This window comes from Manis javanica, chromosome 14, assembly GCF_040802235.1.
Source record: "Manis javanica isolate MJ-LG chromosome 14, MJ_LKY, whole genome shotgun sequence".
In the NCBI taxonomy this organism is placed as follows: domain Eukaryota; kingdom Metazoa; phylum Chordata; class Mammalia; order Pholidota; family Manidae; genus Manis; species Manis javanica.
In genome coordinates, this window is record NC_133169.1 from 18,229,013 (window position 1) to 18,242,578 (window position 13,566).

General features: G+C 33.1%; 1 protein-coding gene across 4 annotated transcripts in view; it reads right to left on the minus strand.

Moving 5' to 3' along the window:
• Nucleotides 1-548: 548 nt before the first annotated feature.
• The window catches only part of KCTD3 (potassium channel tetramerization domain containing 3), a 47,928-nt gene continuing 34,910 nt past the window's right edge, over nt 549-13,566 (minus strand). For 3 of the 4 annotated variants that reach the window (XM_073222146.1, XM_073222150.1, XM_073222149.1), the window contains exons 13-18: nt 11,770-11,940; nt 8,097-8,252; nt 6,784-6,880; nt 3,221-3,405; nt 3,003-3,141; nt 549-2,281 (exon numbers count right to left, since the gene is read on the minus strand). In XM_073222146.1, coding sequence (XP_073078247.1) covers nt 1,720-2,281; nt 3,003-3,141; nt 3,221-3,405; nt 6,784-6,880; nt 8,097-8,252; nt 11,770-11,940 — 1,310 coding nt within the window. In that variant the 3' untranslated portion in view covers nt 549-1,719. The remainder of the gene's footprint in view (nt 2,282-3,002; nt 3,142-3,220; nt 3,406-6,783; nt 6,881-8,096; nt 8,253-11,769; nt 11,941-13,566) is intronic. The other variant, XM_073222148.1, reaches the window with a different exon arrangement.

Genomic DNA, 13,566 nt, shown 5'->3' on the forward strand with positions numbered 1-13,566 from the left:
TGAGGTAGGTATAATAATGAAAGAATTTAGGCATAGCAAAGATAATCTGCTCAATGTTACAAAGTTAAGTGCAGAGGAGAATCAAACCCCTACTAAAAAAAACATCAAGGTTCAAACTTTCAACCTCTTGTAAATGAAAGAAGTAAAAAAAGATTTAACTTGTAGTATAATGCAAACTGTGGTATAGTGAGTTGCCTTTTATGGCATTTTACTATATACTAGTTTTTTGTGTTTTTCTTTTCCTAAATGAACTTAACACTCTTGAAAAGGCTGGATAAAAACTGAATTTCTTCTCTTTAGTTTTCTTGCCCACCCAACTTTTACATGACTGTGAAAACAAGAAAGAACAGTATGAGATAAATAAAAACCCTTAGAAATACTGAAATTATGCTTTGCTTAATATTTCACTCATTGACAAATATGTTGGTTTCCATACATATTAGTCTCTTTCCTCCCTCCCCCACTTTTACTATAAGAAGCAGAGATGCACAAACGCATGCAGGCGCACTTTAAACAGGATAACTGTTCCTTAAATAACAGAAAACACATAGTCTCGATCATTTTTATTTGACTTGATAAATAAATACAAGAGAACTGTTGTGAAACCATTAGCAATATAGTAAACTTTAAAGAATCTATTTCAACTTCACTTGTATTTCTTGGAATGGGAATATATATATTATTCACCAATAAATGCTTAATGTTTTAAATTTACAATTACCCTATTTGCAGAAACTTGAAAATCATTCCAACTAAATGAAAAAAGCTGTACAAAAATTTTCCTTTTGTTCTTACAATTCAAAATATATTTAAAATAACATTTTAACAGTAGCCAAAACATTTAACCAAAATTCAGAATCGCATTCTCATAAGCTCAACAAAATGGTCACATTCTAATATAATAACATCAATTATTAACATACAAAAAAAAAATACAGTGGCTCCTAAAGCAAGACATACTAGCAAGTGGTACAGTTCTCTCTTCTGGACACATAGCTCTTTCCTGATTGTTTTTATTCCATCTGTTCAAACACAGACAATTGCTCCAACTTTAAAGAGAGTTTAAATAGATTTTTGGCATTTAATATTAGTGATTCTAAGATTTAAGAACTCCAACAACAAGAATCAGAAAATGACCAACAATTAAAACAAAATTACACTAAGGGACTTGACTACTATGTGCAGTGTAATCTGGTATTCAACATCGATAGTGTTTTTGAATTACGTATTTTTTCACAACATAGCACCTCATCAGATATCTGGTAAACACTCTGCAATTACAGTAAGGGTTCAGAGACTAAGTTCCAAAGACAAGTATGTGATTTGTTGAACATAACATTTCAAAATAAGTCTTGAGCATCATCAAGGTCAGGAATGCAGCCTGCTGGCTCGCGCCCTGTAAGGGGTGCTCATCTCTGCACGCACCACCTTACTGAGGGGGTACTATGCTTCCAAAATCCACAAAGTAACTAAATATTGAAATGGACTCCTGCTTTACAAATGATCTGTCACATGTACTTGAAAAACTAAAAATAATTTTCCAAAAGGTCAAAAGAGATATATTTCATCTTCTTATTCCAGGTAATTCTGTTAAAAAGATACTAAGTGAAGTCCATTTTTAATTTGTAAAAGTTTTGGTGTAAAAACTAACGTATTGAAATCCAGTGAAGCTTAACCTTCATCAAACTTAACAAAACAGCTATTCATTTTGGTGAGTTTTCACAAGCTGTACTCTTGACCTGAAAAATCACCTTTTTTATGCCGAGGAGATGGAGTGGTCTTTGTAGGAGACGGGGATGCAGTACCAGGTGAGTCGGTTCCTCCGTCAGACGTACTTGGTGATGACGCCAGGTAGGGAACTTTCCTTCTTCCAAGGAATCCTCCCCCTTCAAGTCCTCCTTTCTTCCTTAATTCCACTTTACTGTCATTTTCATCTTCTGATGACTTTTTCTTGGATTCTAGAAAACCTTCAGCTACTTTATGCACATCCAATGCACTATCTGATTCTCTGGAACTTTTTATTTCTGGGCCAGGAGACTTTTTCTCAGACACATTACATTCCCCTGTTCCCTGCTTCACTTCAGCTTGTATTGGACCCAAGCTACCATTTTCAGGGACAGCTCTCTCTACATTTCTGTTTAAATTAATAGTCTGGAAGTCCCTGTAACTGTGAAAGCTCTCAGTCCTTCTTGCTCTTGCTAATAAAGGACTCTCTCTGTAAGGCCTCATGGAGCCATAAGTAGCAGCTTCATGGATGGTATCATGGTGCTGGAGCTGAAGGCTGAAATGCAATTGTTTTTAAAAATTATACTTCAGATTTCTTTCTGGGATTTTTCAGGGGTACATCTCATTAAACTACCAATAAAAACACATTACATAAATATGTCAAGAATACTATACTTCATTTCTATATATTAAAATACACTTATTAACAATCCATATTTATATATTTGTGTGTATAAAATTACCAATGTAAATAATACCACATACATATATTCACAGTCAAGCTGGATTTTTGAATAACTGAAAAAAGCTGGGGAGGAGAAAAAAACAACTTTAAAACCAATGTGGAACTAGTATAATTCAGTAATTAATTGGTCCTCTGTTCAGACTTTAGAATTTTTTAAAAAATATAGTAGCTAAAAGATTTATGTCATTGTATTAAAAATATGTAATGCTTAAATGTAAGATTGGACAAGATAATGTAATCACTGTAATGAACACATCCCTAAGGCAAAAGGAACAAAAGTTACACATACTATCCAAAGTGACGTGTGATTTTTCTTATTTCCTTTGAATAAATTCTTGATCACATAATAGGCATTTAAATTGAGAGGTAGAAATTTAGTAAAAAATTTTAAACATCTGAGTATCAATATAAAGTCTGAATTGAAAATGTACTTTGAAAAATATGGCTTTTAAGAAACTACATGATTATACTATCTCAGCCCATTTGCCCCAGGGCAATCAATTCAACTTGCCACATTCAGCTCTTAACCTACCTAGAGTTTGACTCACGCAGACGGCTCTGCTGAAGCACCGACGTGGCGGGACTGATGTTAGGAGTAGCACAGCGAGATGTGCTCAAATCGCACTGATCCAGTAATTTGAGTAGCTCTTCTTCAGTCGGACCACCTACATCTTGGGAAAACATACACTCATTATTATCCCTTACATCAAAAGCTTCCCCATGACAAACATCTTTCCACAGGGAACCTACCCTTATCTTCACTTTTGTTAACCATATCCATAGCGGTGGTCAGATCCCACATTTGGATGCTGCCGTTAGTGTGGCCTGTGAACAAGTAGCGCCTTGGCCTTGAGCCCATTCTACTGGATCCCTCACATTCTCTGACTGTAAATGAGGATATTGTAGTACAGTCAACAGCCTGGATCTCACAGATTCTGCAAAAGATATCATACAGATGTGAACCATGGGGAGCAAATAAGATTTTATAGCTCAGGTTTTTAAAATTGTTTATTTGCAAAGTTACAGTTGAAGAGCCAATGTATAAAACAGATTTAAAGGAGACAAGTCAACAGAATAAAATACAAGCCTTGTTTTTTTGAATCTAGAGAAAAGGCTCTTATAAAACAACGTATTGAATAACTGAAATAAAGTAAATAATTTAAGTCAACCTTAAAAATAAAATACAAAAAGTCTTGGTGGGAATCAATAATTCTTTAAAAGGAAGTTATGAAATTAACAAGGCAGAAAGAAAGAAACTAGAAAAGATTCTGAAAAGCCATTTAAGATGTATGTGTATATTTAAAAAACCTGAAACCAGAATAAATGTATAGCTGGAGATTAAATAATATCCTCCATTAGATTAGCACTCTTAATTTTTTCAAAGCATTTTTATAGTTATTTCATTAATTTTTGTTTTAACGATAATAAGAACCTGGGAAAGAGTAATTATCATCCACATCTGACAAGTGAAAAAAACCAAAGAATGATGTCAGTATTTGCCAAAGTCTAGTAAAGGTTAGGTGAACTTTACCTTGACTGAATTACATATCCTCAACCTACTTCAAAACAGAGTTGAGGGGGCTTAATTTAAGAAAAAAGAAACAATTAGTACTAGGAGAATGCAAGATAAAAAAATTAAGGAAGAAGAAATACAATTCATATGAATAAGAGAAACATTATAGGAATAGAATATGAAGCTTAGATGAGCTTCCTAGCAAGCAATGCAGAAAGTGGCTGGGGGCTAGAGGAGGGGATGTTAACTCCTGGATGTCCACATATAGTGAGAAACTATCCTCATTTCCTTCTTCCCAATCTAAGGGAAAAACTCAGTATTTCATCACTGAGGATGAGGTTTACCACACTTATTTTTATAGATGTCATTTACCAAATTAAGGAATATGCCCTTTAAGAGTGAGGATTTTTTTTTGAACTGTCAAATACATTTATTTTCGGGTTTATCAAAATGATCACAATTTTTCTCCTTTTGTTAATATAGTGAATTACATTTTTAATAACACCTATAAATTGATAGTTTTTAAAATCTAGATTCCTGTCTATGATTAAGACAAAATAAAAACAAAATAAACTTATGTGCATGAAAACAAACATGACTCTGCTCTTTTTATTTTCCTATGGGAGTCTCTGGAATTACTTTCCTTTAAAATGTTTTACAAGGTTTTTTTCCCTCCCCACTTTTGATTAAGCCCTTTCATTTCACTTCTCACTATTAAGAACCTGAACTGTCATTAAACAAAAAGCTTTTACTTTACACACTGGCTTCATTCAGGCTTGATTTTTATTTAACTCTATAAAGTAATTTCTGCTTGTTATTTTTATAGCTATAGCTTTTTCCTCTGGAATTGTCAACTTAAAAATTGTAAAATTTTCATATCAAATTTACCGAGTATCATAATTCCTCCAGGTGGTAAAGATACCTCGAGACAAGTGCTGGGCATAGAAGCCACAGGGCATAAATCTGCAAAGAGGTAAAAAGCTAACCTTTGCAAACAATATGGCTTCTCTCTCACTTACCAACTTTACATTTCCCTGTATGGCCCCAGAAGATGACTGGTTAGCCAGAGACGGGTAAGATTCCTCAAGGGAGGAACAACCTAAGACAGGCACAGTCACAGGGGGGCCATCAGGTGAGAAATTGGGGAACAACAGTGGTGAAGCTTAGAACCTCACCCCCCCGTGTTGAGAGAAAGCTTCTGCATCCATGGATGTTTTATTGCCCTTGTCTAGCTTGGATTAACACTTAGTCTACAGGCACACACCTGATCATCTACAATTGCTCTCTTACAACACTAAACTATGTTTTCTACCTTTCTCTCGCATCTACCTACCACTTCAGCAGTTTATTAAAAATAAAAATAAAAATAATAATAAAGGGAGAAATGTGGGATCCACATATAAATCAAGTATAAAAATCAAATGAATATTCATATTTGACCTGATTGTTTATAGGTCATAATGCATGATCAAAACCAAAAGTTTCTGTGATGACTGCCCTTGTACTGTTCACCATGTAAGAACTTATTCACTATGTAAGAATTCGTTCACCATGTAAGAACTTGTTCGTTATGCTTCAGAAGATTGGAGACTGAAGAGAACTAGGCTTGAGATGGATTAATGACTGTGCATTGAGCATTGACCCCCCTATACAGAATTTTATTGTTGTTAAGAACCATTTGATCAATAAATATGAGAGATGCCGTCTCAAAAAAAAAAATTGTACAATTTGTTTTATTGTGAGGATATTTAAATTGATTATAACACATTACTACTGCTTAAAGTAACAGAAGAGGAAAGACATAACTGAATAAGGATATTAAACACTACATTGTTAGATGTTATGACAGTTTTAATAAACACTTGCAGCTTCTTTACTGAATATTCAAAGAATACTTCATCACAGTGATTTACAACATTTAAGATAGTTTGGCCTCTAACTACATTATAGCCTTCTAATTCATTTTATTTAAAAAAAGCTAATAGTTTTACATAAAAGTCATTTTCTGGAATCAATTCATTTAATAATTGCTGATGACTACATATGATAAACTTTGATGGAAAGAAAACTTATCTCAGAGTTTACTCATTAAAATATGATTAAAGAAAACTTGCTGAAAACTAACCAAGAAATTATTAAAAATACCAGCAACATTAATTTGAAAATCTATAACCTCCTTCAGTGACTAATAGGAAGTTTACTTTTTTCATTTGTTTGACATGCAAAAAATTGTATGTTTTTAAAGAGAAGAAATACAACAGTTCAATGTTTGAAGTTGTAAATAATTATTTTAAAAGAAGTAAAATTTCAGACAAATGGAAAAGGAGAACTAACTTCTACTCAGCATGTATTATAGTCAGGGTTTCAGCAAGATATTTCATGTTTTTAACTCATTTTATCTTATGACATCCTGCCAAGGTAGTTGAACTTTATTTTATAAAGAAACTAGAAATCAGAGAAATAAAGTAACTTAAGTTGGATTTACATATAACTAGTAAGACCAAGTGCCAGAATCAGAATTCACTTCAGCTGTCTGCCATCAAATTCATTATGTCTTTATTCTATAATATCACCAGTCTTCCAAATGTCCATAGTATCAGTGAAAATCTTTAATAAATCCTAGAGAAAAGCACTACGTAGTGTCTTAACTTCAAGTTAAAATTATCACAAGACAATGAAAAGACTTTTCTCTCAACAATGTGTTTCTGGGAACACCTTTCATCATATTTCAAATTATTCAATACATTTCAAAAGACAAATGTGACTTCTGAATATGAGTATCTTCACAGCAAAGTTTTACCTTTTCCCAGTAGATGAGAGTCTTACAAACAGTTTGTTTGTGATGGGAACAACTTTCTGGATAAATACCTGTTGATCATCTCGTTCTCCAAAAGGCCCTTGGTCAAAATGAGAAAATGTCACAAGTTAATTAATATTAACTGGTTTCACTTAACAAAAGGAATATTAACATTAATACCCCCAAATAAAGAATTTTTCATGCCTATCAATAAGGCATCACATTCAGCCAAAATCAGATACAAAATGCTGTTCTGCGAGTATTTCATCTTGCATTAGAAAGCTTTTTTTTAAGGAATTCATATTTTATGTACTAAGGCTATAAAAGCTGAAGGCAGTATTTCACATAATGCTAAACATTAACAGTATTAGAGACTCTGTATAAACTCCATATGTCCTATCTTTGAAAATGTGCTGTTTCTCATAACTTAAAAAAAAAAGTGTGTACAAATGAAATTACTTTACGTATTGATCTTTTTTCTAAAAAGCCAATATGCAAATTCTTATAGTGGAACTTCATTAAACAGAATTTAATTAATTAGAAGCCTGTTGATTCCTGAAAGGTTTTTAATCTAAAAAGAAAGATTCAATTTTTTTACTTTATTGTACTTGGCAAGGCAGGTGACTGATCACATAGGTACAGTAGTTAACCAACAGATCCCTCAGTACTAAAAATAAAAGTATGGTGAGATACAATGTGTACACATTAGATTCTTTCAAATGGGTTCTTGGGGAAAATAATCTGTTTACATGAAGACTCCGTGTGTGTGTGTGTGTGTGTGTGCATGTGCACGTGCCTGTCTCCATGCATACAACCCCTGCTCCCCATGTGCATGTGTGTAAACCGACTTTACATACTTTTTGGCTGAAATCAGAGCACATCAATGGAGACATGCTACAATATTTCCTAATGTATATTACAATAAGACTCTTGGTATGTAAGAACAACAGCCCTTTTCAAAAGCTTTGAAATTTTATTTTCAGATTATTAGCAATAAAAGAAAAAATACTCAAGTTTCAAATGTGTATAGCCATCATGACTTTTATTTATAAACAAAAATGATTAGCATTAGCTCATGTTATTTAAATGAGGAAATGTGAATAAGATGAAAAATCAATTTAAAAAAATGAAAAACGATGCTAGAATATAACTGTACATAAACAGAATTTAACAAGATGCACTAAAACTTAAATGAGCTTCACAATTTAAATGAAAAATTTACATTTAAAATCCATTTTCAGATTTCTACTATAGTTAATAACACTTCTGCATTGCCTACACAGTATTTGAAAATGCCCCAAAATGATCTAACCCACCTATGTCATTTCCAGAGGAATAGCTTCCATGACTTTCTGTTTCCTCCAGAGACAGTATCTTGAATGATGCTAAAGGAGTAGAACCTGGCTGAGTAGAGATCATTCCTCTGAATCGTGTTACTGTCCACGTCCGGACATGATTATTATCTGCACAGACTAGGAAAGAAAGAGAACATAACAGTTGTTAAATATAGATAACAGCACACAGGAAACCACTTTTATAAAAACACTTTATTTTTTTCACTATGATCTATATTAGATCATAGCATATCCTGAGTATCAAATGGTAAATTTACCCTGAAATTATACTTAATCTGAAACTAGACAACAAAAATGAAAGAACTGAATATGGTTAACCTTGCTGAAAAATAAGGTATATGAATAAATCTATAGATTCTTATACAAGTAGCCTGCAGGGTATAAATGTAAAAAAGGTGTATGTAAAAGAGAAGATGATGAGTATTGTTTTGTTCCGTGGCTGAACTACACAGCAAACATTAGGTGCCTAGCTTATTTTTTCAACCACAGAAACTGTTTTTGCTTATATTATTCAAATATTAAAACAACCTAAATCAGGAATTGAAACTTTAGTGGCACAAATAACATTTGTTAAAAAGCTTGTAGGAACCAGTTGTTTATTGACCACTATAGTTATTATGTTAAGGAAAATTAAAATTCTGTAGTTAAGAATTATTTTTATATGAGTCTTCATTTAAGAAACATCCAATTATTTTTTCAAGCAGATAATATTGAGATATATATATATATATAAAGATATCTCCTAATAAGTAACCTATCTGTTGTTTTGTATGAATAGATACCCTATTGGGAAATAAAATTTTAAGAAATGGTATCATTAATGCAAGAACTACTTTTACGACATGCCTTAAGAAAAATAGTATACTAATTTGCCATTTATTATGACTTCAGAAAATTCGTTATTATTAACAATGCATTGTGAACTCATCAGTATATAAGTATCCAAATTTTTATATAAACATACATTTCCTACTAGGTAAAATACCATAGTTAAATATTTTAAACGAAACTTGAGAAATTTAATTTTAGCAAATAGCAGTAAGAATAAAATGTATGATGTTAGTTATGTAACAAAATTTTCAATTCTCAGAATGCCACTTTTTTGAGAAAAAGGAGATGTTTAATTCTAGGTGGTTTAATCAGCTTCATGGGAAATAATTTCTTGACTTCACTGTTAAGCTTTCTAGGATTCAAATATTTTTAGTTGATACACACTGGCCATTATGGTGATTTTATTAATATTAATCATTAAACTTTTTTACTAAAACATGAAAGCTAAAACTATGGGAAAAAGAATGTCATTACACATATGTTGATACCCACCAGGTGGCAGAACAGCAAAACTGAATATACATAAAACACTCCAGATTTTTGGCTAGACTGGACATTTTTCCTATCAAATTTATTTAAATTTCAAACCTACATGAAATAGTCTCAAATAAAATATAAATTTTACTTAGTAATTCTTTGGCACTACATCTGACAATAACATCGCCATCAAAATAACTGCAATTACTTAATGATTATCTCTAAGCACTGTCATTTAATTACAATGACCCTGCAAAATTAATTTTCTCACAGGATCAAATTATCTCATTTTGCACATTTATTCAGCATCTTTTATGTGTCAAGAATAATATAAAGTGCTAAAACTAGGGTAAAAAACAAAAGCTTCTGCTACTGTAGAACTTTATACTGTATTCTAAAAGAGGGACAGATGATAAAACAAGAAAATAAAGAAATGATCGTGTGTTAAGCCTCTGATGATTATTGGATAGGTCTGGCAAGGAGGCCTCACTGAGGAGGTATTTGAAATGGGACTTGAATGACAAGGAAAGGGCAGTGTAACAAATACCTAGGGGTGAAATATTTCAAAAAAAAAAAGAGCAAAGGTTCTGAGGCACTTTTAAGAAACAGCGAAGCCAAAGGGTTAGGATGTCATAAGCAATAAGAAAAGTGACATGTCGGGGAGGGTGGAAAAGAAGCTTGAAAGATAGCCAGGAGCCAGAACAGGAGCCATGTAAATTTATTTTTTCTATCTACAATAGGAAGCCACTGGAAATCAGACATGTTTCACATTTTCAGAAGATATTTCAGGCTGGTGTGTGGAACATGCACTGCAGAGACACAAGAAACAGGGAAAGACCTGAGCAGCTCAGTAATCCAGGGAACAAACAATGATTTGAGCTTATCAGGTTGACAGCAATGGACACAAAGTGAAGTGATCAGATTTGTGAGGTTTGCTGAAGCAAAGCTAACGTAGGACCTACTGCGGATCCCACCTACGTGAGGGGCTGAGAGAAAGGGAGGAACCAAGTGTGATGCCTAGATATTCAACCTGAAAAATGAATAGATGCAGACATCGTGTACTAAGATGGCATTTGAGAGAGAAATCAAAAACACTATTTTATCCAGGTGAATTTTGAGATGCCTATTAAACATACAACCAGACATAGGCACTGGATACACAAGCGGAGAACTCTGCAGATGGTCACAGGTCGAAGAAAAGCCTGGGAGTCACTGGCACACACAGTCAATCACCAGAGAAGGCACAAGGAAGAACGGAGAACCTAGGCAGAGCTCCAGGCAATCCAACACTTAGGAGTGAGGCAAGAGAGGAGGAACCAATAGCAGGGAGAAAGACTCCTCAGTGAAGCAGGTGAGCATCAGGTGAATACTGCTTTTTATACCTAAAGAGACTGTTTCAGAAGGCATGAATACATCCAAAACGGTTACACAGACATTCACTAAAAGCACATCCATCCATGGACAAGGTATTTCAGCTCCATTTGGTGTTTAATCAGACTAGAGCAGAGGGAAAAATTGATCACTCTTCAATATTATGTAGTCTTCATATAAACAAACTTGATATATGAAAATGATGTTTATAAAAAACTTAACTTAGGCAGGAAGTGATATACAAAAGATTTAATGTAAAAGCAAGCCCTACAGATATACTGACTCAGAATTCAATTCTCATCAGGGCTTTTAGAAATCATCCATCATACACAATGAATCTCATCAATGAAATTTTACTTTGTGATCATTTTCCTTTGTGGGACACACTCATTAATCTTGAGAATCTATGTTCTAAGTATCTAGTATCTACATTTTAAAAAGTTTCATATCATTATGAGGAACAACAAACCCACAAAAAAGTTAAATTACTTAAGTATTCTCTTTATACATTCTAGTAGTTTTTAATCTTGTTAGATAACCCAATACAATCTAAATCTATAAATTTAGCTTTAAACTTTAAGACAATACAATCAAATTTATATTAAATGCATACTTGGAAAATTTCTCTAATAAGAATTCTTTCTCAACAGGATTATGTAAATAGTCTGAAATAAAACATGCCATGAGAACAAAATATTAGAATAGAGAAGAAATAAAAGATATACCTTCTAAATTGATGTACACTACAACCAGGCAAAATCAAAGAAATTCTTAAAAGACAATCATAACATTTCCTTAGTTATTAAACTTTTCTCCCACTTCTTGTAGGTATGTTTTTCTCGTACGTAGCACTGCTTTTATATTCTTTCAATCTGCAGGAGTGTGGGAAGTTACACACAAGGCAGGGTTTTAGATGAGGTAGAGCTCTTTACCAGTACTAAAAAACTCACTTTACCTGATACAAGATGCTTCTCTGATAGCATGATTTTTGTAACAGGACTTCGGTGAACCGTGAAAGTCTGGAAAAGCTGAGGGCCTGACCCAACTGTCTCTGGGTGCTGTACAATCACTCGTACTGCTCCAGAGCTCGTACCATAGGCAATCTCAATCCAGTTACCACTGACACCTACACAAAGTCAAAAGTTAAAAGGTGGTATGTTAGTTGATGACAAAAAGAAAACCGTCCTTGCAAAGTTTCCCTGTGACAAAAGAGGCAGAGCTAGATTCAAAGCTTTTTATCAGCCCAAAATCCAGCTAAGTACAATCCTAAGACTTCTCTAACCATCTTAAAATCATTATTTCCTTTACAGGTCTTTTCCTAACCCTCACTCCCAGACAGAACTGTTCACCCTCTCTGATGTACTGTGCCATTAGGTTCTATCACACCAACCAGAATACACTAATTCTCTGTTCCCACATCTGTCTACTTGTACTCCTTATTGAGAGACTGAATCATAATCACCTTTTTATCTGTGACACTGTACAGAGTGCCTGAGACATAGCAGCTACTCAATAAATGTTAGACTTAATAAATCAGGCATACTAAGAATGTCACTGACACAACATAGTATTCCTAAAGCAATATTCCATATTACCTCTAGCCAAGAATGACCACCTGGTTTGTTTTACTTTGGCTACAATATTGAACCTTCTTTAAATAATCAAGTCCTATATATACAATTTAGCAGTTGCAAAACACTTTGGAACAAATATATCCATTACATCGATTACACCATACTTAATCTAAGTTGTCTCTTCTAATTTTCCAATTGCATAGACCTCATCATTACATCAAGTTCATCTGTGTTTTTTTCCAAAACAAGTGCCCAGACTCTATCACATATATAAAGGTAGTATGGGCTTAGGTAGTATGGCTTCAGTAATCTATATTGTTAAAAGCTTCACAGATAAGAACCTTTGGCTTTAATAGCTCTTTTTCCCGATTGACCTGAAAACATTCTTAATCAAAGGAGAAAGAGCATGCCATAGAAAACACTTCTCATACACTAAAAGGTGACTCCATTCTCCCCTGTCACTGCAATAGAAGTATTAGCCTTCCTTTTTAATTAGTTTGCCAAAAAAAGAGCACATCTCATTCTAGGGTCAGCAAACTTTCTCTAAAAGGCTAGACAGCAATACTTTAAACTTTTCTTGTCATGTGATATTCTGTCACAACCACTCAACTCTATTATTGTTGTACAAAAGGAAAGACAGTAATATTAAAACTATTAATATAAACAGCATGGTTTGCTGACCCATTCTAGCACAATATAGCTGAAATCCTACCATAAATTTCAATCAAAATCATCTGTGTACATTAGAATGTGTCTTTCATCCTGAAGACAATGATTTCCTTTAAGGAATTCTATGAAATGTTGATTTTATACAAGTAATACATGTGCAACTATTAATATTACTGGACACATTAATATTTCCTAAAATTCCTTTCATTAGAGATAAATTTAAAATTTTCCATATATGTTTATCTTTCACTCTAGAATATATACAAATTCTTAATAATTTACGAACTAGTTTGTTAATTTCATTATAAGTCTTTGAAAGGCAAAGTAATAGATATTAAATTTCCAAATAAAATGTCTTTCCCACAACTTAAATTTAAAATTTCCAAAGGAAATAAGCTCACTTTCCAATAAAGATTAATAGTCAGGGAGCTTTCTTGTTTTTATTTTTTAAAAATGTTAATTTCAAAACAAAATCAGCTATTGTAATATATCTGTAAATATGTGGGTAA